Source organism: Heterocephalus glaber, unplaced genomic scaffold (assembly GCF_053883595.1).
Source record: "Heterocephalus glaber isolate CG9 unplaced genomic scaffold, H.glaber_assembly_v1.0 deba00000594, whole genome shotgun sequence".
NCBI classification, from domain to species: Eukaryota; Metazoa; Chordata; class Mammalia; order Rodentia; family Bathyergidae; genus Heterocephalus; species Heterocephalus glaber.
In genome coordinates, this window is record NW_028258151.1 from 24,229,876 (window position 1) to 24,255,427 (window position 25,552).

The window sequence follows — 25,552 nt, forward strand, 5'->3', positions numbered from 1 at the left end:
CACGTAACAAAATCAAAGTTATGATGTTGTGAGTACTACACGTATTCATTCATTGTCAACACTTCCACGGGATAAAATAGTTATTTATTTCTTTATAAATCATTTTTAAGACTTCATTTTAAAGCAATTTTAGATTCACAACAAAATTAAGTGGGAAGTATAGAGATATTTTATAAACTTTGCTGCCAGATAAGCACATCCTGCTCCATGATCAACATGCCCCACCAGAGTGATACATTTGCTGCAATTGATGAAACTATAAGGACACAGCATTATCAGCCAAAGGCTACAGTTTTACATAAGGATTCATTCTTGGCAAAATAGCATGCAATGTATGTGACATGTGTCCACCATTGTGGTGTCATACAGAGTGCGTTTGCTGCCCTGAAAATCCTCTCAGCTCTGCCTCTACATCTCTCCCCACCCATTCCCTGGAAGTGATACACTTTTAGTACAAAAAATCAGAAACAAAGGAATTCCTTTTCAAAGCTTTGGGAAATGGAGAAAAGCATAAGAAATGGAATAAAAAATATTCACCAAAATAACTTCAATATTTTGGTGTCTATCCTCCAAGTTATCTGTTTTTTGCACACATACAGATTCATATGTAGGGACCGAGTGACAGGTGAATAGTTGTCTGACCTCTCAAAATTGGTAACATGCTTGGTTTTAGAAACTACTTTTGGGGGGTTTTTTTTGTCATGAGTATTTTCTCTTGACATGGAAAAGTCTTCAAGTCATTTTAAATTGCCACCTAATTATCCTATTCACATACATGCTCCCTTTATCCCTTTGTATAAGAATCAGAGTAAGCAAATGTGAAGAGTATTCTTTGGCTTGATCCAAGCCCTTCTCTTCACTTCTGTGCTTAGGAACAGCCATCCAAGTATCTCCTAGCCGGAACAGGGAGTCCAGTCACATTAGCCCAGCCCTGACTCTTCCAGAGTTCACTTTAGCCTCTTAGACATGTTTTACCAATGAGAAAACCACGACAACGAAAACAGTGTTCACCAACTGCAACAAGTTTTGCACATATGGTAAAATGAATGAATGAATGAATAAGGGTTGGCTGCCATCATTGCTATTATCCTCCTTATTTTGGACTGAGTTTGACTGCTCTGGGATGCACCGGCAGTTTGTTTTAAGGCTGTCTTGTTTCTATTGCTAAATAGATGGAGAAGCAACCCCTTCCACAAGCAGGGGCAGGAGGACCAACTGTGCCTCGTAGCATCATCTCCAAGCCATGTTTTTCAACAGAATATTAAAGAAATATGTTGGCATGGTGACTGTTAGGACTGGTCTGAAAAGACTCTGAGGAGTCCTTATGAAAACAAGGTTCAGCTTTTTCCATAGCTGATTGAAGTATCATTTGTCAGAGCAAAGGTGCTGGCCAAGACCACCCCAGAAGGTGGCAAAGAAAGGCACCTTTATCGTGACCCAGGTCCTCCTTCTGGATGCCAGAACCTGCCTCAGAGTCCACCAAAAACCATACAGCATTTCCATCTAACCACATATAATTAAAATTCCTCCTGAGAGGTTTTTAAAAAACATCTTGCATTTTATGAATCTTCTGAGACCAGAGGGGGGAAAAATGAAGCAGGAGTCAAAGAGATGCACACTCAGGCAGCTTGAGCTTCTCCCTCACCGCCCCCTCCCAGAACTGCTCCTCCTGAGCTGTCTGCACTCCCCATGCTGAGGTTTCCAAGCACACAACATTCCTGCCCACTGGAGGGTTGGGCCACCAGCTCCTGGGACTGATGAGTAGGCAAAGCCCAGGACAGAATGACAAGACTTAAGTCAGGGTGTTGGATGTTTGCTGGGTCCGTTGGTGACTCTATTCCTCCTCCTGAGCCTTAAGAGCCATCTTGGCCCCTGGTGACCTTCAGCCCTCAGCCTCAGTGCATCTCACCCTCAATGACCTCAGTCCTCTGCTCCTCACAACTCATCTTGCTAGTAAGGTAACAACTAGAAGGTGAGATCTTTGTTACTCTGGGTAGCAGAACTTGCAATGGATTCCTTTGAAAGCTAGTGTTTAGGATCATGCATACTGGGGAGGGGCAGAGAGCCTTTCAAAAATTCCTCTAAGCAACCTCTTCTACACTGTCGCTCTGTCTTCATTCCCCTCTACTCCCTGGCTCTCACTGACCACAAGGGCTGCCTCTGAGTCTTTGACATATACCAGCTCACAACCCTTTAAAGCAGCCATTATTTTCTTCATTTAACAGATGAGGGAACAGATAGAATAAAGAAATTTCCCCAGGTCATGCAGCTTTCAGATAAAAGAAGAAAAATCAGCTTTTATTGGGGCCAAAGCCTTGTTCTTGCCAAAGCACTAAATCTGTTCTCAAGAGTTCACAGCTCTGACTTTGCCATTTAATAAGAAAATGGTATTAATGAAGTAGAAATATGTGAGAAGCACACAGCCTATATTTGAATCCTGGCTCCACCAGTTATGTGGCCTTGGGCAAGTCATTGAACTCCTTTGTGTCTCAGTTTCCTGATCTGTGAGATATGGATACTGACAGTACTTTGCTATGGTTGTAAGGAAGAATACAAGAGCTAATAAAGGAAAGTGGCTTAGCAGAGCACTCAACATTCTGTGTTATTACTGTCTCTATGATTCAGATGCTTTGGGTCACAGCTGTGGTCCATCCAGAATAGAGCTCTGCTTTAAATAGGGACAAAGGAAAGAGCAAGGAAGGTGCTATTAAACTCCAAAATTACAAGTGATGAATAACCTGTTTTTGATAATAACAGCACATGTGCCAGACAGAGTTCAGGTTGCTCACCTGTATTTACTCATTTAATCCTTACAGCAATCCTATAGTACAGGGACAATTAACACCACCATTTTATAGATGAGGACACTGAGGTACAGAGAGATTAAGCAATATGGACAAGATCGCACAAGTAGTAAATAGCAGAGACAAGATTCAGGTTTCCAGAGTCACACCATTTAACCATCACACTGGCCTGGCTCTCAGATATGTCATTCATAATTCTGAACATCAACAACCATGAACATATACTGAGAGCTTGCCCAGAGCCAAGCCCTGTCTGAGTGCTTCCCAGGTGTTTCCGTGTTTTATTTCATTCTAAATGGCATTATCATTTTGCATTTTATAGATGAATAAACTGAGGCACAGAAAGTTTAGGTACCTTGATCAAGGTTACACAGTAAGTGGCAGAGCTGAGACAGCCTCTGTGGGTCAGAAGCCCATATTTTCACCTCCATTGAAACCACCTAGATGCTTGTTACAGTCTAACTCCTGGACCCTAAGCCACATCTAATCTCTCAGGATCTCTGGAGGTGGAACTGAGTCCCTGCTTTTCAAACAAGTATACTTCTTTGAGAATCCCAGCTCCATGATGCTGTTTATGTTAATCTCATTCCAGTCCACGTAAAGATGTACTTGCTATTGGTTCTCCCTTCCCAAGTGCCTAAAGATCCAAGATCATAACTCTGACTTTTAGTGGCCCTGAAAGGTACTTTGACCTTCTTAGCTATCTTCTGGCCCTACATCCATGGAATCTGCCCCAGATTTATGCTGCTGGACAAACAGACAAAAGACCTTACCACATCATTTCCTCAAAGCCCCAAGAGGATGGAGATGTACTGATGGGATTGTTGATGTCCCTGCAGTTGAAGGTGACAGTGCCCTTAAAGGGCACTGGAAGAAAAATTGCATATATGTCAGACATCATCACTGTTTTCTGTAGAATTTAAAATCACATCTTTGGCCAAGTTACAGATAACTAAGAGAACAACAAGGATGAGCAACAGTGTGTCCTGCAGAGGCTCACACACAACAGCATGTTCAAGCAGTCTGTTCATGTTTCTATCAGAGCTATCTGGGTTCGTTCCTCTTGCTTTTAGATTTTTTAGTCTCTTTTTTTCTAATACGGTATCTCTTATCTGAGTCCATTTTCCATTGGTACAACAAAACACCTGAGAATGGGAAATTTATAAAGACTAGAGGTTCATTTAGCTAGTGGTTCTGGAGACTGGGAAATCCGAAACCAGGGTGCTGATACCTGCTCAGCCTCTGGAGGGGGCCTCCTTGCTGAATGACATGGGAGAGGGTATCACAGGGTGAGGCAGAACAAGCATGCCAGGGAGAGCTCACTTTTACAATAAAGCCATTCCCCCCGTAACCCACTAATCCATTAGTCCACCAATGGATTAATCCTTTCATCAGAGCAGAGCCTTCATGACCCAGTCACTTTCCAGAGGTTCCACCATGACTCAACATATGAATTAGAAGATTAAGTTTCTAACATATAAGATTTGAAGGACACATGGAAGCCCTATGACATCCTATTTGTATACCATTTAAGTGGATATACCTCATTTCCTACAGCTTCTATTTTTAGAAATAGAAACTCTATACCGGTAGCCAAAGGGAACAAAATTCAAACTCTAGCATCTTGGAAGAGCTCCCAGTTGCCATTATACTCAACAACTGCAGTGCTGAAAATCTTTGAAGGACAGCTGTTTCTGGTTGACTTCAAATGTGAGAATGTGAATTGAACAGATATTTTTATTAGCATTGGTCCCTGAAAAAGAATTGGATAATGCCTCTGAAAGTACTTGGCAATAGAACTCGGCAAATGTTACATCAACCAAAGAATTACATTGGCTCTGTTGAAAAACAATGAAATGTGTAAGATATACCCAAAACTCAGACCTCAGCATTCTACTGATTAACCAACCTGTTCTGAATTTTTCACTCTTCAAAGACTTCTGAGTCAGAGTATATCAGGGCTACACTGGGGGTCTTGGTCTACTGTAGACTACCTCTTTGCCAAGAGTTTCCAGAGTTAGCTTTATTGTTTTCATATCTAGGTTGATTAATGTCAAGCAGATGTCATATTTTTCCTTCTACCAAAGGCAACTGGCCAACAACAGATGTCAAGTGTGGACAGATGTTAAACATGAGTGATGCTTCCTAAGCCCTGGACTAGTGGTAACTTCAGGAAAGCTAGCCCTCACTATAGTTGCCTCCCCCAGCTCTGCAAGCTAGAACAAGATGAAAGAGAGCTTCTTTTTGTGAAGTATTTCTGGCTCCATCATTGGAGCCCAACCGGACAGTCATTAGACACATCTAATCTCCAGACTTTCAATGGGGGACTCAGTGTTTGGGCTGCAACATCATTGGCTCAGAATCTCCTACTCTACTAACCACTGTTCCGTAACTCCCTGCAAAAATCTGCTCCCACCCCTACTTCAAACACTGAGACACTAAGTCACAGCACACGGAAGACATTTCCTTTAAATCTGGAAGGTGGATGCATGAAAAACCAAAGGAACAAAGGAAGTCCCAAGAGATAAATGTGTAGTGAATTTTCTTTTCTGACAGTCATGGATAAATACAATGGGACTATGAACTGATAAAGTGAGCCTCAAGAGGACTATGTAAGTTTCATCCTACCATACATGAAAACACCCAATATTGCTGCTGCTTCTCAATTCCTTGTGAAATTTGTACTGATGGGAAAATACAAGAAAGGAGAGGAGAATGATTTCCTGAACACATCCTTTCTACCAGGCAATATACTAAGTATTTTAAATGGATTGTCTCATTTAATACCTTCAACAAACTCATAATATAGATCTGATTATTTCAGTTTATAGATTGGAAGGTGATAAGACCACTCTAATGAGGTAGATCAACCTGTTCTAGAAAACTAGTCATAAATGACAGAGCTATTCTTCAAACCCTGGCCTGTGTTTTGAGCCATAATACTCTATACTCCATGCAAAAAACCACGCATATATATACAAGTATGTACATGTCCACATCTTGTTTTTATTCTTCTATATGCACATATATTCTTATGTATGCACATACACCTATATCCACACCAATACACCTACATCAAAGATGAATCCCATACCCGTGGCAAGAGAGGGCTGAATCTTTACTGAAAAGATCATTGGTTCCCAATGTCAACTTAAACAAGATACCCTTTATGAGAACAGCTGGTTTTATTCCTCACCCACAGCCACTGTGGCCATTCCATCCAAAACAAGTCCGGGCGGAGAGAGAAGGCATGCAATGCTAGGACCAAGAGCGAAACCAAGTTGCATGACAACAGGAACAATATTTAGTTTTGAAGGTTTTTTTTTTCGGTACCAGGGATTGAACTCAGGACCTTGAGCTTGCAAGGCAGACCTGGTGCCACTGAGCTAAATCCCCAGCCCCAGGAACAATATTTAGTAAAGGAGAAACAAAGTAGGTTCTGGAAACAGCAAACAAGGAATCAACGAAGAGTTCAAAAGCACATGCTATCTCTAAGAGATACAGCTCCAGTGTAAACAAACAGACCACTCTGAGTCATGTGAATCGGGATCACTGTGACTGAGCTGCAATAGAACTAACAGAATAAATAACACAAGAGTGGAGACAAATCTCTAGGGGAATAGGAGTGTTAATTGAGGATGAATGAACCTCAGACTCCTTGTTCCCAGGGATTAGAAGGATGCTCTGTATTCTTTTCTTTTGGTATCAGGGATCAAACTCGGGTCTTTGCGCTTGCATAGCAGGCGGCGAAACCACTGAGCTAAATCCCCAGCCCTCAGTATTCTTATTTTTAAAGGGAAGACACATCCAGTTAGAAAGTCGCAGCTTTTATCCTCCCCAGAACTGCCAGATCACCATGATCATTAATCAGATTCATGCCTCAATTTGCCCAGGGATCTCAGACCAATCACTTTGCTCTAAGCAACCTGAATACAGAAAATGAGTTTTCTCAATGACCCATGCAGGTCAATTCAGGCAAGGAAATTTTTCACAGCAACATGGATGTACCATCATTTTCATGGTTCTTTCAACATCCCAGCAAGCACTGGGTGACAAGGACATCAGACTTCCTGCTTATACTTCATCAAAAAATCTGAAAAGAAGCTCATGTTTTACAGGCTTCCAAATGCCTTTCTTACTCTTTTCTATATGATGGTAAGACATTCTTCACTGTTTTATTCATTGTGAGCCAGAGGCCAGAATTTTTAAAACTGTATTCCATGGAACACTGATTCCACTGTATGATATGAAATATTATGCCAAAAAGCTCTGTGGTCAAATAACTTTTTAAAATGCTAATTTTGACTTTCTTCATTGCGGAACTTTGCCAGTCTATAACATGCTCTGTGTGTAGATAATGTCCACATCTCCAAGACTAATTTCATCATATCATTCTGGGTTTTGTGCATTTTTGCTAAATATCTACCAGGATTAACAACCCATACAACCTACTTTGTGAGGGAAATGGCAGGCTGGACCATAAGTCCTCTCAATAGACTGCAAGTGCCTTAAGAGAAGAACTTTGTCTTATCCTGGTATCCCAGCACCTGGACACATACCTGGCTTCTGACAAGTGCTTATTAAAGATCACTGCATGTGATAGCCAACCTAACTCCATTTGTGTAAAGTCGAGTAATTCCGGGTGGTTGCCTTCCCCTTCTCCCTTGGGAGTGCCCTCAGTTAATGCATGACAGACTGCCACATCCTATGTGAGTTTGCAACTATGTTATCTTTACTGCCTTGCAAACAGGATTCTCTGCACCTGTGTAAGTCTGCAACTATGCTATCTTTACTACCTTGTAAACAGAAGACCCCTGTGTGATATTTTGTTTTAATTAAACAGAGTTTTTGGAGATGTGAACCACTCTGGAATGCCAGCTATGATAATATGACTCCATTTAATTCAGAGTGTGCCGCATCTCTATGGTTCCAACTTGCCTGGCCCTATACCATGAACAGATACATGAAAAACAGATATATGAGACACATATGATTCCCAAGATGAAGGCTATTTGTGACTTACACTTGTATTAGAATATTCTCTTTCTATGACATTTCAGAGTCTCTATTGGGCAGCATGGGCAATCCATTGAGTCCATTACTGCTGAATATTGTTCTCTAGCTTGTAACATCACCAAAAGGGATTGGAACACCTCTCCACTCTCTTCCACCACTAGTTTGGCCAGGGAAGCCAGGTTTACTCAGAAGAGAGGCTGAACACCATTTGGAAGCAGGCAGTCCACCTCTACTGGCAGAAAGCCAGTCCAAGAAGACATGCAACAAATGTTCTTTACCGCCAGCCAAGTCTTTCCTTCTGCTTGCATCCAGGTGAGCCATGAGTACAGAAACATAGGACTTGATGTCATCAGCTGGACATTAACCCCAGGGAACTTCTCCTAGAATGTGGCAGATGTTTTTTATCTCCCAAGGAGGGACCTCATGATGCAGGGGTTCACTGATCACCAATGAAATTCTTGAAAGTAAATAGAAGTCAAAGTGAATTTGAAAAACATTGACATGATAGTTTCTCAGAGTTCTCAAACAATTCATTTAATTTGGAATAAACTGGGCCAATACCTCCCTACTCAATGGTTTTGCATATAAATGGCTGGAATGTTTTGGGGAAAATTTTAAACAAACCTAAACTCATGTTATGAGGACAATTGTTGTGCCTACCCATGAGCTAAAGTTGGCTGAATGTGCTCCTCACTTCATGCTGGCAGCAGTGGTCCAGGTTTTCCAATCACTAAACCAACTGACCAGACCTTTACTTACACAGATGAATGCTGCCAAGCCACTAACTTAGCCCTGAGACAGCCAGAAAACCAGAGAGGGCAGTGATCAAAACAAGACTGCACGAATCAAGGCATTCATCTGACTCCAGAGGCCAAAAGGTGACAGAAATAGGTGTCTTCATTTGCTGCTCAGCCAGATGGGACACTGGTCTACCCTACTTAAGACCCAGGACATTTGTGTCTGGCAAAGAGCAGATCCTCATTCAAATTTGAAATGAATTGGTTAAACTCATGCTAGCATTCATGGAAAGGGATTGAGTCTCCATTCTCTGCAATATCCATCAACTATATATGCCAAAAAAAGAAGGAAGAAAAAATAAAAAGCTTTCCCTTATTCATTCCAAGCCTGGTCCCCCCATCCCAAGGTTTAAGAGTATATCCATTGATGAACTTGGCAGAGCAAATCCATGGAGGAACAGACATGCACAGTGTTAGGGCCAGTGTTATGCTTTAGATCTAAAATAACCCCTAAAAGTCTCAGGGGTTTCGAGGTGGGACTTTTGGAAGGTGATTGGCTTTCGGGGTGCTATACTCATCAGTGAATTGCTCTGTCGAGGAGTTCATGGTTACGTGTGCTGTCAGGATGTAGGGCCTATTCAGAAGGACCAGGTCACTGAGGTTGTGACTGGGAAGTGTAAACTCTTGTCCCCTGCTCCTCCCTTCTCTGTTTCCTGGTTGCCACTGGTAGAACAGCTTTCCTGTGCCCTGCTCCTCCGTCATGCTGTTTCTGCCTTGAAGCCAGCCAACCATGGACTGAGCCCACCAAAATGGGAGTCAAATTAATTTCTCCTTTAAGTTATGGATATCAGGTATTTTGTCCCAGCAACAGGAAAATGACTAATACAGCCCTAGCTATCCCAGAAATGAGTCAGATTTTTCCCGTTTCCTCTAGGGAATGGCTCAGCTTAGAGTCCATGTGGTTCCCTGGCGGCTGTTGGCCCTCTCCTTTTTCTGCATCCTCTGCACACAAGTAGCAGTGACTTAGGCAAATTCGAGCACCTGGAACATTCAAGGAATAATCAAGCCTCTTTATTAGCACCGAGGTATCTTATTTGGCTAAAAACAGACAGCAGATCTGTCACTGTTGGACCTGCTGTTTACAGTGACGGCATTTCAGAGTGTGCCTTATAAAGTCAGACTGTCTTAGTTCAAAACTCAGATATCTAGCACATAACATGGACCTAAGCTCCTGTATAAGTGAACTGGGGCTTGTGATGACAGTACTTACCCCTCACATTTGTTATGAGGCTTAAGAAAGCACACAGAAAGCATATAAGAGCACCTGCTGTTTATCACAACCTCAATCAATTACATGGGAGTCAAACTTGGGATTAGGTCCCTTAAATATGATAGGATAGAAGCCCATTCAAAGATGCCTCTGCCCTCGATATTTCTGTCATCAGGGGTGAAGAATTGATGAGCCTCCTGTACCTACTCCACTCTCGACTCATATTGACTCTGAGTCTGTCTCACAGGTACCTGCAACCTAGAAAAATAAAGAGTGGAGTTCGGTGTGGGGACAGAAAGTGACATTAACCAGAGAATGGAACATCTCCAACTAGCTCTACTTCTCTGCCTTCCTTGAATGGCTTTGTTCACAAGTATAAAGCCTGGTTTGTCCTGTATTTTTTACATTTTTATCTCCAACGAAAATGGACAGCTTTGTCCTAGATGTTGTGTTACCTGACAAACAGAATTCCTTAAACACAAACCAGGTTTGGAATCTGACAAACTTTCTGCCACTGATCTGGTAGCTTTCAATGCTCCAGCTGGTGTCTGGGTCCTGTGTCTGGGATCCAGGAACTGAGAAGAATAAACACTGAATTTTTGTCCTCCTTCTATGTTTTTTTGCCTGTTAGTCTGGCTGTTAATCCATATGTATGGTAATTTATAAAGTGAATGAAAGAATGAATGAATCTGATATTGGCAAAAAAAAATTTAAAGGGGGTGAGGAGAAGGAGAAAAAAAGAATTGAGATGTGTTATGTACATGTACTAATTCCCACAATGAATCTAATTATTATGTACTACAAACAGGTACTAATAAAAAAGTTTTAAAAATATACGAGGGGAGGGATTTTCAAATATCTACAGAGTGAGGGCACAGTCTCCTCTAATTTATCATGAAAATGACACTTTGCCCAATTTTCACAGAGCCAGAATCAGTGGCAGCTTCTAGAGCTGGTCTCAGGGGAGCCAGGTAAAGAACTTTCTTCTTGCATCAGTGAGGCAGATGGAAATAATTTTCTGGTTTAAATCCAATCATTCACTCTCCACAGACTCTATTGTCTTGGGCAGTTCTATCTCAGCAGTATAACCCAGAGGTAGGCAAGGCCAAGTCTAACCCATAATCCATGCCAGTGCATTCCAAAGTCCTCCTGAGACTTCTGGGTATTCCCAGAAGGGACTTGAATGCTTTAAGTCACCTCTGCTTGGATTCCATATCCAAAAGTGCTTGGCTCACAGTTTGTTGAGCCAGACATAGCACCCAGTTTTGTCCCCAGTTTCTACCAGAAGTTCATGCTCAAAGTCATGCGTAAGAATAAAATGTACCAAAGAGTAGGAAGTCACAGTGAAATGTGAGGTTATGTCTCATGAAACAAATTACAATCTATTCAAGACTTATGAAAGTCTCATATGGCACATGCTTATAAAAGTCCTGTTAGCCCATCGATTCTTAGCAGTTTTATTCACTTGAACTTCTCCCCGTTCAGCATCCAGCCTTCCATCTTCTCTCTCCCTCTCTTCTACTGCATCCCTCACAGGAATAGAGAGTAAAACCTCCAATAATGGTTACGATTAAGAGGTATCAAATATGTGGACTGAGAAGGTGAGGTGTCAGACCATGCAGCAAATCCAGCCTGCCTCACAACATTCAAATTCAAACATCTTACTAAATTCTTCTGCAGACCACGTGGCCTGAAAGCTGCCACTTTAAGACCCTCAACTCTGCAGGCTCCCACTTTTCCAGAGCCAGCCAAGACAAACAACAGAGACCCCAAAACAGGAGCTAGCAAGGGCTTTCTCCCCTGATACGTGTTTGTCCTGAAACTTGACGAGCCTAGAAGTGCCCCAGCACCATCATTCCATATGCTCGAAGTGTGAGTGTGAGTCAGCCAGGCAATGGGTAAACTTGGATTCAGATATGCGACAGCCCGGATTCACCACAGTGCCCACTAACCTCTGCCTGAATAGCCTTTATTTTTTATTGTGGCAAAATATAAGTGACATAAAATTACATTTTAACTATGTTTAAGTGCACAGGTCACGTTGTTGTGAACACCCATCTCAACAACTTTTTTATCATTTCAAATTGAAACTCTGCACTCATTAAACAATAACTTCCCATTCCCCCTGTCAACCACCATTCTTTCTTTTCTCATGAATTTGACTCTTCTAGGTACTTTATATTAATGGAGTCACACAAGGTTGGTCTCTTTGTGTCTGACTACTTTCACTTGGCGTATTAGTCTCAGAGTTCATTCATGTTGTAGCATGCATCAGAATTGTCTTCATTTTTAAAGGTAGATGATATCCCATTGTACATATATAGCACCTTTTGTTTATCCACCAATGGACATTGGGTTGACTTGGGGAGTAATGCTGCTACAAACACCAGTATACAAATATCTACTCTAGTCTATGTTTTCGATTCTCTTGTGTATTTACTCAGAAGTGGAATGCCTAGATCAAATAATAATTCTATGCTTAATATTTTTAACAACTGTGCCCATGTATCCTTGATCTGGCAATAGATCACTGAAACTTACCTACAAAAGAAGGACAATAAAAGCACATACCTTATTCATGTGGTCTGAGGTGTTTAATCTCCTTGTCCTCTAAAACTGAGGACTCAAACTAAAATGATCACTAAAGTCAATTTTAGCTCCAAAAGTCCATGATCCCGCTATGAAATTATTTTTCTATTAGGGTGCCAGAAGTTCTCATAGTATCTGGTAGGGAGACACCTTCTTCAGGGTCCCTACAAACATCCATCCCTGCCAAGAAGGCCCAACTTCCATAGCTCTCTCCTTGGAATGTGCTAGCACAACCCATTATACACCAATATCTAATTTTTGTGGCCATGCCTCTTCCTTTGCTTGCTTTCCACATTCTCTTTCTCAGCTGACTGCTCCAGCCCACTGAATATCTGTGCTTCAAATTATTTTCCCCTGTTGTATTTGTGTTCATTCCCCACAAGCTGATGTCTGTTGAAGCGACACTTGTGCAGTTATCCATATTATGGTTTCATTTCCCAGGAGTCCCATATTTTAAATGAGGTTTTCCTCTTAGGCAGAGTCATGCTGGCAGAGCTACTGCTATTTGGTGAAGTCAGTGGAGTTGGGTTTCCCCCTCACATGCTGTTTATGTTAGGTTTATCACTTGGCCCAGGATTTGGATTCTCAGCCTCCGACATGTATCACATGCCCATGAGCAACAACAACCCCCAGACCATCCCAGGGAATGTTTACATTTCATCAGATACTCTTTTTAGAAAAGTAATTAGAGGAAATATGCTTCCAAGCTTTTCTTCATGGGACCAGATTCAGAATTTCAACAGGGAGTGTACTCTTCCCTACATGAAGAAATATTTTCCTTTCTCACCACCACCACCCCAACATCTTTCCTCTGACTGAATGCTTAACAACTGCAATACCCTTGCTAAACACATGAAGCTGCTCTCTGCTTCAGGCAGCAGCTTGGCCCACAATAAACAACATACCCGCCCTCCAGCTTTTCCCCAGTAAAGGGTAAAAGAGATTCTCAGGTCCACAATAAATGGGTTTTTCGGACCCTGGACAACTGAGCTTTGTTTTTCTAACTTTTACAGGCTTGAGCTATCTCACTTGCCACATTATAAAAATGGAACAGGACTGATGCAGCCATAAGGAATCTGATCCACTGGGACTCTAAGAAGAACCAGAGTCCTCTGGAGTTTCTCTAAGGCTACCACACCCTGGAGGTTTGGTTCTGAAAGGCAGAGATGGAGTAGGGAGGAGTCCTAATGCTTCAATTTTACGGGCAAGTATTTAGGCTTATGAATTATCAGTCCCCCTGGACAGGATGAAGCTTCTTTATTGTCTTTGGGCAGCTCCAGCTGCCATGGAAGGAAAATTCAATCGAAACACTCTCACTATCTTGGTGGTAAATCGCTAAGGAAGATTTATCAGGGGCAGGAAGGCTCCAGGTGGATAGAAAATATTAGCCAAACTGTGAGTGGGTGAGGAGCATGGTCATGTGTCTCGGCTTTGTGGGGTGATGAAGGCCTGTGCCTCAGGCTGAGCTCCCCACCAGAGGGCCAATCGCATTTAGTGTCCCCATTATGCCACTTACCATTTTTCTTTCTCAGGCACCTGCCAGCCACCTGCAGAGGCGGAGTATCCAGCTCTCAGGTAGAGCACTGGGGACAGGCGGCCAGCACAGCAAAAGCTCACTGCTCTGTCAGACCTGTGCACCTCAGACTGCCTGTGCCTCATGAGGTCTCACCTGACATCGAACACCTCACCCCTCAACCCATATGAGGACAGACCAGATGTTCCTAAGATATCCCTGCTTCCCTGCCAGCCAGTGAGCCATTCCCAGAGCTGCCGTTCCCTGGCTTCCGCTCCTTGCTGGCTCAAGAGCCCCAGGAGCTCTGTGGCCCGTCCCAGCCTCTTTCCCCCGGGGAACCCCGCTGACCTGGGAATTGTGGCTCAGGAAAATGGCACGTTTGAAAAACCAAACCAGAGCTTTTTTGAAACGAACTACACATCCCCAGAAACAACTTGGACTTTTAACCCCAGCTTTTTTCTTCTTTCTCATTTTTATCAGGCAGGAAAGATCTTAAGTCTGTGTCAGAGTCTGTCCAGATATCCTGTTAGACACAATCAAGCCCAAGTGAGCCCTGCTCTTCAGTCCTCTCCTCTGCTCACCCCCTTGGGAGCTCTTTCCAGGAGAAACTTTGTTCTTGCAAAGTTATCAGTTATCAAAACCCCATGTTCCCCAAGGTAACTGATGCTCTTTACACAGATAAACTAAAAAGAGCAGATAAACCTGGTGCTCTCCCCACCGCCCACTTCCCGAGACAGTTCAGTCCCACACGTAGAGATGACAAAATCAACCGTGTCCCCTTCTTCCGCGCCACCAACCAAGCCCCAAGGTTGCCGCTGGGAAAAGCACCCCACCCGCCTTGAGCCTTGAGCCTCCGGTCTCGCAACCCAGAGGCCCCCAGGAGGACAATGCCCCGTCCCGCAGCGTCCCGGCCCCACGCAGGGTACCTCTCGGCCAGGACGAGATGAGAAGGAGCTGCAGGAACACTAGCCCCAGCTGCGCCCAGCGGTCCAGCTCCATCTCTCCCGCGGTGGTGCCCGAGTGAGCAGTGACCGAGGCGAGGCGCGAGAGGAGCGTCGCGGGAGTCCGCGGGCGGGCAGGCGGCCCTTACAGGGACCTCCCCAAGCCCGGCCGGCCGAGTGGGAGCTCGGGTTTCAGCTCCTCGCCAGGCGCTCGCATCCTCCTTGGAGGGGAACCACCTTCAGCCAGAGCAACGTCAGCCCCAACCTCTGCTCTCCTTAACCCTTGCGGGGTCCGGGAGGCCGGCGCAGGTCCCCCTGCGCTGGGCAGAGACCGGACCGGGCGGAGAGTGCGGTGCGGCCGGCCAGAGGGCCAGGGATGGGAGCAGAGGTGGGTGGCACCCAGGGAGGAACCCAAGGGAACCCATGTCTCCCTCTCCCGACCCTGAGCTCTTTTTCCTTCCCTTTGCTCCAGGTGATCACAGTTTGGAAACAGTGTCCTTGGGGTGATGTCCATGACAGTGAACTCAGCAGCAGAAATCACCCCTGCGCACAGGGCGCTGGGCTCCGAGGGAGTTCGAGGTAGGTACAGCTACTGCAAGGGACACCTTGGAGGGAGGGGGAGGATCCCTTAAAGATAGGGACTGTGGGGTCAGCTTTTCTGTATCAGGTCCCCGATCTCCTTTATTCCTTCCACAAACCTATCCTCTCCCTCTGACTTGCAGGGAAATTGAGCCACTGAGAGTTCAATAACACACAGTCACACAGTAAGGGTGGAGCAGGGTTCGAACACAGGACTCCTGAGTCCAAAGGTTGTAGCCATAGCTGTTTGACTATACAGCTTCTTAAAGTGCTACCTGTATAAAATTGTATTCAACCATTAGAGACGCAATTCTGCCTGTACAGAATTACATTTAATCATTGTAGCCACAATATACAATATGCAAAAATAAAGACTCAAGAGATGCAATGACTTGCTCAAAACCACACAAGCCTCCTGCCTCAGCCTCCCAAAATGATGAGATTACAGACATGCACCACTATGCCCAGCTAAGACCAGGCAGCCGGAAATGGCAAAGCAAAACAGACACAGGTATAATGTAGAACTGGGGCCTTTGGGTCATGCGTCATCCCAGTTTGTACTGTCAGATTAAAAACCAAAGTTACAGGGGAATGGGGAAAAAATAAGAACCAAGATACATCATGTAAAGGTACAAAATCCCAATGATGAATGTAACTGTATTGTATACCTAAAATGTATCAATAAACTTAATGGGAAAAAAAAACAAAGTTAGAAGTGGGTGATCATTCCAGGCCAGTACTAGGGGGAAATCCTCCCAGAGCCAGGAGGCTTGCCCCACAGCCAGAGAAAGGCAGGATCCCAGTCCATGGCGAGAGGAAGAAAACTCAGTTTCTCCTATTTTCACAGTTTAGTGCTGTTCTAAGTCAAGTCATCTCAATCTGGGGGTTTCATGGAGTCTATTGAAAGGGAAGTTTTAGAGGGGCTTGCACCTCTCAAAATTGCATGCAAAATTTTGCCCCCAGTTTCTGGAGTAAGAGGGAGGTATGGCCCCCATGTAAAGTCTCACCTGCAAACTCCTAGCTTCCTTTAGAATCACTGATCTTCAGAAGATGAAATTTGAAAATTGACCAAATATTTCTTGGGGTTAGGGAAAGTAATTTTGTGTATACCGGTAAATATAATTGCTGTGTCTAGGCTATAAATTGCACAGTAGGTATTTTTCTTTAAAGTATTCCTGACTTGCTTGGATCATGCTGCCTAGTATTGAATCCAGATGACCCCTTCCTATCTATGTGTACCTGGGCATGTCAGTTCCTCCCTGATGGCCTCAGTTTCCTCATCTGTTAAGTGGAAAGAATGGTGAGGCCTGCTTCCATAGGGTTGGAGTACAGAGCTCAGAACACTGCCTAAAATATATAATAAGCTTATCTCTCCCTCCTACCCTTACCTCCTACAAATACCCCAAGGAGGACTAAGTCACAAGAAAGGCTATGGATGAAAAGGCAAAGTTACAAGTTTGGAAGTAGGAAACAATACCTGGAATTAAAATTATCTACCTACGACCAGCACACAGAAGTTAGCAGTTCGCTGCAGTAAATGGAGTCCAGGCCACCCAGTTCATTACAAGTCATAATACCCACTAATTTTCACATCTAAGGATGGGGCTCTCTAACAAGCCCATCTTTTTTTAATGCCACCAGGGAAGTTGGCTGTGTGTGGGCACATGGAGAGCAACAGTAGAGAAAGTGGCCTTTGTGAACGCCAACACATCCTCAATCTCCATGCTGCAACTTCTGCAGATCAGCCTGTGAACAGCAGCCCGAGGGGAGAGGGCTGAGTGGAGAGTCTGCTAACCGAGAAAGGCAACCTAGATTTCTGGTGATCAAGTTTGTTTCATCAGCTGCATGAAACACAAAGTTCAAGTTAAGAAGGGCCTGAGGTAGAGAAAGATAGCACTGTAGAAAAGACAAAAGGCCTTTCCAGCAGAGCCTAATATAGCAGGTCCCACCGTGGACATCTCCAGCCTAATAAATCCTGACTGTTTACCTACACAACAAGCAGCCACGTTCTGCCTCCAGATCTGGCTGAGCTCCATTCCCTTCCCACTGGGAGCCAGGCAAGGGGGTAGGTGTGTCTGTGGTTCTGGTCACATTCTTCTGACTGGATGTCATTCTTCATGCAAATTTCTGAAAGCAGGCAAGCTTCACTGCTTCAAAGTTAAAGGGCTCTTGAGCCACTGGAGGAAATCTTGAATTCCACTTGTGTAAACAGAAACTTCAGTTTAAAGGGAAAAAAGTTATCTGCTATGCAACTGACCTAAACAGCTTTACAAAGAAAACTGGTGAAAAGCCTGTCTACAGTCCAAATGGCTAGCCCAAGAGTTAAAAGCACTGAGTTGTCAAGGATGCAGGGGGAAAAGAGCCCTTAGACACTGTTGTGGGAATGTAATTAGTACAGCCACTAGGGAAAACAGAATGGAGGTGCCTCAGAAAAGTAAAATTAAAACTACCATTTGATCCAGCTATACAACTCTTTAGTATATTCTCAAAAGAATTAAAGTCAGCATACTGTAAAGATACCTATTTATTGCAGTACCACTCACAATAGCTAAGTTACAGAAACGGTCTAGGTGCTCATCAACTGATCAATGGATAAAGAAAATGTGGTATATATCCATAGTGGAATATTACTTAGACATAAAGAAGAACAAAATCATGTCATTTGTAGGAAAATGGGTGGAACAAGAGATCACCACATTAAGCCAGAATCTGAAAGATAAATACCATAGGTTTTCTCTCATATGTGGAATCTAGGGAAAAAAGAGAGCATGATGACCTGAAAATAGATTGGAAACTTTTATAGAAGAGGAAGGGAGTCAGGGGAGGGGAGGGAAGGCCAAGGGAAGTGTAATGGAGGGTAAATGATTAAAGTGTGTTATGTGCATGTATGAATATGCCAAAATGAAACCCTTTCTTTTGTATAAATAATATTCAACATGTTTAAAAAGCAGTTGAGCCATTTGCATAGGGAAGGAAGCCAAAAATAGTGTAACTCCAAGAGAATCCAATAGTTTGGGGGTGGATATGGTACACAAAAAAGGGACTGTGGACTATAGACCTAGGATGGAGTAAAACTCCACAGCCTACTGGATGTGTGAACTTGGGCATTCTCTGAACTTTTAAACCTCAATTTCTTTGTCTGTAAAATGAGGGGGGAAAGGAGGTAGTAGCTCTGCTATGATTTCAGTGAGATTAAAATGAGGCTGGTATACCCAATGGGAGTTCAATCAATGTGGACTATTACTATCAACATCTCATTATGGAGTTTTCAAAAAAAAATCCTGCTTTCAAGTAGTTAACCAAAATTAAATGAAGTAGGTACAGATTTCCTCAAGGCTGTAATTTAAGTTGCCATATTTGTTTGAATCAAACACATCTGAGAAATGTATTGCTTCCAGTTTTGGAAAGCTGGAGACAGTATGCATCTGCTGAAGGGCAAAATTGAGAGGCATGTTCTAATTGGATCCTGCCCAGGATCTAGAAAATCTCCTGGAGGGTCCTAACACTGAATATCTGGTTCTATCTTCCACATTGTTCACTAAGGTAAGAACATTTTTTATAAAGCAACTTGTCTTCTTTTATAGAAGTAAAGGACATAAAACAAATAGTTGCTAGGTGAACATCATTTATGCACTTATTCAACACAATTGATTGCATGTCTACTATGCATGTTATTTAGGGGCCGGAAAGTATGGCTGTGAATAAAACCTGTGTGGTCCCTCACTTTGCAAACTTACAGACCAGACAGGAATTAAACATTCAGCAAATGAGATGAGTAACCCAAGAGATGACAGAGTGTTCTGGAAACTGGCTCTAGGAGGCCCCAGTCTTTTCTGAGTGTCAAAAGGAAGTGACATTGAACTTCAGACCTAATGGAAAATTGAAGAACGAGAGTAGAGAACACAGGATGAGAATGGACTATGTAATAAGCAGTCTAGAGATGAAGCAATGAATTTTATTCTAAGGACAATGAGAAATAATTTGTGCTTCAGTCTCAGCTGTCACTGCACACCACATTCAAGAGGGTGGAGAGAAGTCGTTTGACCCTGGAAGTCATGAAGAGGTAAGGATGGGTATGTAGGGGATGACAGCAAGGGAGCAGTCACAGATGCCTTCAGCCTGATGGCCACATGGATGTTGTCTAGTACATGTGCTGTGCTGGCGGAACTAAAGTGTCCTAAACAGTCACAGAAATGAACAGTGACCTGATCCAGTAACATGACTGCAACCTCAGGAGAGACCCCCACCCAGAGCTAAAGCTGCTCCCAGATTCCTAACCCCCAGAAACTTGGTGAAATCATCAATTTTCTTGCTTTAACTGATAAGTTATACAGTGACTTAGTCCATTTGGGCTGCTATAACAAAATGCCATAAACTGGGTGGCTTATAAGCAACAAAAATTATATCTCATTAGTTCTGGAGGTTTGGAAGTCAGAGATCAGGCTGTAGTCTGGTAAGGGTTGTTACCATTTAGATCTAGAATGTGCCTCCCAAATTTCTCATTATTCAGAAGTATAGCTTTTAGAAGGTGATTGAATCTTGCAGATGTGTTGCTTATTGATGGATCAATCCACTGGTGAATTTACAGTGGAGCCTTGGTTCACAAACTTAATTCATCCCACATTTCTGGGGAAGATGACTGCATGCGTGTTTGTGTGGGGGAGATGGCTGTGGTCATGTTTGTCACTCGATGTGGAGTTTGCAAACAGAAGCAAACTTTTACTGAACACTCTGTGCTAGAAGCAAATTGTTCATGAACATGAGTATGACTGTATAGCATATATGAATGTGCTACAAGGAAATAGCATCTTGTTGGAAGTAGATCACTAGGAATTTGACCTGGAAGGGTGTATTCTTGCTCCCACTTCCTCCCTTCTCTTTCTGCTTCCCGGATGTCATGATGTGAGCACCTCTCTTCTTCCAGGCCCTTCCACCATGCCATTTCCGCCTTGGACCCAGCCAACCATGGACAGAATGCTCTGAAAACCATGAACCAAAATAAACTTCTCCTGCTTTAAGTTCAGGTTTTGTTCCTGCAAGAGGAAAGTTACTAACACTTATTTTCTGATTTATAGATGGTGCCTTCTGGCTATTTCCTTGCGTGCTGCAAGGAAAGAACTCTGCTGTCTTCAGCTCCACTTATGGATTAAAGATTTTCTTGTCCCTCCCAAATTCAAATATTGAAACCTAATGCCAGTGGGGTGCTACTAAGAGCTGGGGCCCTTATGAAGCCATTAGGTCATGAGAGCAGAGCCTTCACAAATGGTATTGGTGCCTTTACAAAAGAGGCCTGAAGGAGCTTGTTTATTCCTTCTAGCATATGGATCCTCAGCAAAAAGGTATCACATGTGAGACAGAAAATGAGCCACCAGAGGCACTGAATCTTCTGGCACCTTGACCTTGGATTTCCCAGCCTTCAGGACTGTAAGCAATCAATTTCTACTGTTTATAAATTGCAGTCTATGATATTTTTAATGTATCAGTCCAAACAGACTAACACAGCTCCTTATAAGGACACAAATCCTTTTCATGAGGGCTCTACCCTCATGACCTCATCAGCTCTCAAAGGCCCCATCTCTAAACCCTCACACTGAGGATCACGTTCCAACGTATGAATTTGGGGAGGGGGGCACAAGTGTCCAGACTGTAGCACCCAGCAACAAATTGCAAATACAAAAGGTTATGAACTGAGAAATATGGATTTAGTGGAGAAATTAAAATTGTCTCTACCCCAGCAGATCTGCAGCCAAATAAAAACTGTTAGCTTAGCGATGGCATAAGGACTCAACAATGAAAAATGTTAATAGAATGAGACTATCATAGGAGCTTTCTAGCTGTACAAGACAAATCCAATTCATATGGCTTGAATAATAGGGTATTTTATTATGTCATATAACAATAAGTCCACAGGTAGGACAGTTCCAAGGAGTTTAATTCCATGGCTCAACAATATTAAATATGCAGGACTAAAGTACCAAAAATACATACAGCATTCAAGCTCTTATCTAAAGTCTAAAAACATAAAAGGCATATATTATTTATGAATACAAACATACATATCTTGAACTACTCAAACATGTAAACAAATGGCATTCTCAACCTTCAAGATAGCACTTATGGAAATGAAAGAATAGAGCAAAATATCAGGTATGAAATTTTAGCTAAAATATAAAAGAAGAAAAGAGAAATATGAAATTATTTAAGCAAAATAATATCTTTCATCTTGGAACTCAGTACATAGATTACTGTCTGAAATTTTAGTATGTTTGGATTATTTATAATTACATCTGTACTTTATAGTACTAGAGAGAAGGTGTATAATCTGGATGCATAGGAAAATGTTTTGCAAATTGGTGCAGAAGACAAGCATTAACTCACTTAAGAAAACATCTTGAGTATCTGCTATGTATTAGGCACTGTTCCAACCAGTAGGGATAGAATGGTGAAAATGCTAAATGATTCTTGTTTTCATAGAGCTTACACACTATAGGACAAAGACGTATAATAGATAAAGAAGACCAAGTGGCAAAAATGCTATGCTAAAAATAAAACAAGAAGGTCAGCTTTCTGTTACTGCAACAAATACCTGAGCTTAATCAATGTATAAGGATGTAAGGTTTATTTTGGCTTGTGGTTTTAGAGGTTCCAGTCCACAGTGGTTTGACCTTGTTGCTTTGAGCCTGTGGCTACACAGTACATTGTGGCAGGAGTGTAAGGCAGACGGTGAACAGGAATCGGTTCCACCACTTCCCAACACCACCACATGCTGACAGCCAAGCCTTCCACACATGGGCCTTTGGGAAACATCCAGATACAACCTGGAGCACAGGGGAATATGCTAGAAGGTGACTGACTACTGTGGCTTGTGCCATCAAGGTAGATCTCTGCAATAAGGTGACATGTAAACTGAAAATTGGGTTTTAAAATAGAGAAAGGCACCCACTGGAGTATCTGAGGAGAGGCCATTCCAGGCAGAGGGGACAGTAATGCAAAGGTCCTGAGCTAGGAATGAGCTTGGTGTTTTTGAGGAATAGAAAAAAGGCCAGAATAGCTGCCAAGTGTATAAACAACTTTTTTATTTTTATTCTTCAGCAAACAGAGCAGGAGAGATGATTTAGTATCCATGTGTTACACTCAGCCACAACTGAGAACAGAACTAGTCCAACATGCCACAGGTCTGGGCAAAGACCAATGGGGCTGCTCTAGCTATGAACAAGGTGAGTTTCTCTGAGGTGGTCTTGGTTATTGGATGGCACTGAAGGTCTGACCCACTGAGACACATTCTAGACAGCAGCATGCAGTCCAACAACTTGTACCAGCAACCTCAGCCTCCAGAACTCCTTATTTCTGCTTCTTTGGCTTCCATGGGTGCACAAGCTAGTGTCTTTGTACCTCTGCCTCATCTTCCTTCTTTTGTGCTTCAGCCTGAGCATTCACTTCTTCTTCCACTTGGCTCTCAGGGTGTAGAGGTTTCTTATATGAACAACTCTTTAAACAAGAGAGACTATCAGAAGGGCCAGGAGAAATGTCGAGAAGGTCAAGGTTCTTATCAATGTAATTTCATCACTTTTGAGCATCAAGGAATGCTTTGAAAAGTCAACAAGAAGCTCTGTGCCCTTGAAAAATACACACAGGTAAATTTTTTTTTAAATGTGAAACATTTCACAAATTTGCTTGTCATCCATGCACGGAGGCAAATTTAGGATATGCGCCAACAAACCAACCACCACCCACACAAGCTTTTGCTTAATTTGTGATACATGTGGACTCTTTGAAGTCTATGCAAAAACAACCTATCACCTGTATTTAAACCAAGGTCATGTTCTTCCCAAGCAGCTCCCATTTGGTGAAGGTACAGAGTGAGAGCCTACGAAACAGCTGACCCCTCCACAAAATAGTGAAGAATAATACTGTCACACTCAAGGAGGATGGTGGAGACTGCTGCCACCCTTATGGATCTAAATGATACACTGGTGGCCATCTCTTTCCTATCTCTCTATCTCAGTGTAATTCACCATTCTGGAAGAACGTAGAATGACTGTAGACTGCCACATACACAGACAAGTAGTAGTTCCAATTATGGCTGGCCAGTAAAAAGGCATGGCAGAGAAAAGCTGCTCAAACCTTGGCAGATAGAAAGCAGAATGAGGGAGGAGAAGCTGGAGTCAAAATTACATCCTTCAAGGTCACTCCTCCAATGGGCCATCTCCAACCAGGCCTCACTTCCAAACAGCATATTTGGGTACCAAACTCATCAGAGGATGCATCCCCAACATCCAATCACCATCCAAACACATGGGACTATTGGGGAACATTTTAGCTCTAAAATAAATGGACTTTCAAGTGTTGAGGGAAAATCTTTCCCATGGGTAGAATCTTGAGTGGTAACCCTAGTCACCTGCATTTTGGTGGAACAAGAAGGAGTTTGAGGAGAATACATATATAGGCTCGTGGGCAGTGGTGAGGGCCTGGCTGGCTGCTCAGGATCCTGGAATGGATTAACTGGATGGCTAGAAACAAATAGGTCTATACCACCAAATGTGACCCAAAAAGTGTGACAGGGTTAGATAAGAAAGCAGCCACCCTAAAGGAGGTACTGAACAACCACGTATAGATGGCCCCCAAATCATGATGGTGCAACCTGCGATTTTTTTGTCTTTATGATGCTGTGAAAGTGTTACACATTCAATATGAACCATACTTTCATTTATGAATTTAGATCTTTACCAGAGTCAGTAATATGCAGTACAATATGTGATGTTGGGCAGCAACAGTAAGCTGCAGTTCCAGTCAGCCCCACAACCAGGAAGGTGAACAAGCACACTCCACAGTGCACTGTGTTACTGAGCTGGGGTGTTTGATAAGTTAGAGGTATGAAATGCACCTTCAACTTACAATATCTTCAACTTGTCATGGGGTTGTCAGAAATTAATCTCATCGTAAGTCAAGGAGCATCTGTAGAGAAAAATAGCTCAGCCAATTGACATTAGCCAGTGTTGGTCATCAGGCCCCCATACCTGCCATGAACATGACCATGTAGACAGAGATAGAGGTTACACATAGCAATGCAGTGTGTGTGCCAAAGCCAATCTGACAGCTGCTATCTCTGAATATCCAACCTACAAATGACAAGGCCCAATGCTGAGCACTGATAAGGCACTATTCTGACTCAGGGCTAGGACAGAGATCGTTTGCATTTCTAATAAGGTCCTGAGTGATGCCAATAGTGCTGGTCCATGGACTACCTCTTGAGGAGTAAAGACTTCAAGAAGCAGGTGTTACTTCCTCTAAGGTCACAGTTTAGAATTTGGAGAGGCAAATTCTTTCAGTAGAAGCCCAAGGATAGTCATGAAGAGTTTTAGCAGGGAACTCCTTTTTCCTTTAAGCAGCCACAGAGAATGCTGGCATTCAGAGACATAGCCTGGCTGAACTAGGAGGGTTTCAAGGTATGCTTCCTGGGAAAGAAGGGGTTACTGCTTTGCTCAGTGGCTTAGAGCTCGAGTTATGTTGCATCATGAGGAATTTAGGATTTCTAACAGTCTTCTCTCTTCCCTCTGCCCTACTGGCTTGACCATGGGGCTTAAACTTTCAATCTTGAGTTTCCATGACCTGCAACAGAATTGTCACCAGGAGAAGCATGCTGCTCTCCAAAGGAGTTGGAGGTCAGGGGAAATTATTCGACAGGGGTCCCTCATAAATCCAAATCCACACATGCCTCCTTGGGCTCTGCAAATCTACTTTTTCTCTTCGCCATAGAGAGCCTCCCAGTGCCTCAGGATAACCATAAGTCACACTGATATTGACACCAAGCTCCTCGAGAATGTCTCTCCAGTGGAATGGGCCTATTTACCTGTGATTTGTCTCTGGACTCTTTTTTTTTTTTTCCTTATTGTATTTCATTGGAAAACGTGATCTCATTTAAGGATTGTGTTTCCAATTCTGTTTCTGGGCAGGTAACTAGTGGAAGGCAGCCAGGGAAATGTAAATACTTAATGAAATCTAACAGGGTCCACACTTTCAGCGAGATTTCATGCCTCCAACAAGTCCGTCTCTCATATTTCCTCCACTGGCTCCTTTCTCTTGGGTATAGCCTGGGTCTGTTT

The 25,552-nt window shown here is 43.0% G+C and overlaps 1 protein-coding gene and 1 long non-coding RNA gene across 5 annotated transcripts in view; one reads left to right on the forward strand and one right to left on the reverse strand.

The window, feature by feature from the left end:
• Pamr1 (peptidase domain containing associated with muscle regeneration 1) overlaps nucleotides 1–14,988 on the reverse strand; it is a 72,069-nt gene extending 57,081 nt beyond the window's left edge. For both annotated transcript variants that reach the window (XM_004852037.3, XM_087205596.1), the window contains exon 1: nucleotides 14,856–14,988. In XM_004852037.3, the coding sequence (XP_004852094.2) occupies nucleotides 14,856–14,928 (73 nt within the window). In that variant the 5' untranslated portion in view covers nucleotides 14,929–14,988. The remainder of the gene's footprint in view (nucleotides 1–14,855) is intronic.
• An 81-nt stretch (nucleotides 14,989–15,069) lies between these two features.
• LOC101700428 (uncharacterized) overlaps nucleotides 15,070–25,552 on the forward strand; it is a 33,034-nt gene continuing 22,551 nt past the window's right edge. For 2 of the 3 annotated variants that reach the window (XR_015448984.1, XR_002397321.2), the window contains exons 1-6: nucleotides 15,070–15,258; nucleotides 15,343–15,449; nucleotides 18,848–18,992; nucleotides 19,442–19,512; nucleotides 20,767–20,873; nucleotides 22,542–22,666. This is a non-coding gene — a long non-coding RNA (uncharacterized LOC101700428). The remainder of the gene's footprint in view (nucleotides 15,259–15,342; nucleotides 15,450–18,847; nucleotides 18,993–19,441; nucleotides 19,513–20,766; nucleotides 20,874–22,541; nucleotides 22,667–25,552) is intronic. The other variant, XR_002397320.2, reaches the window with a different exon arrangement.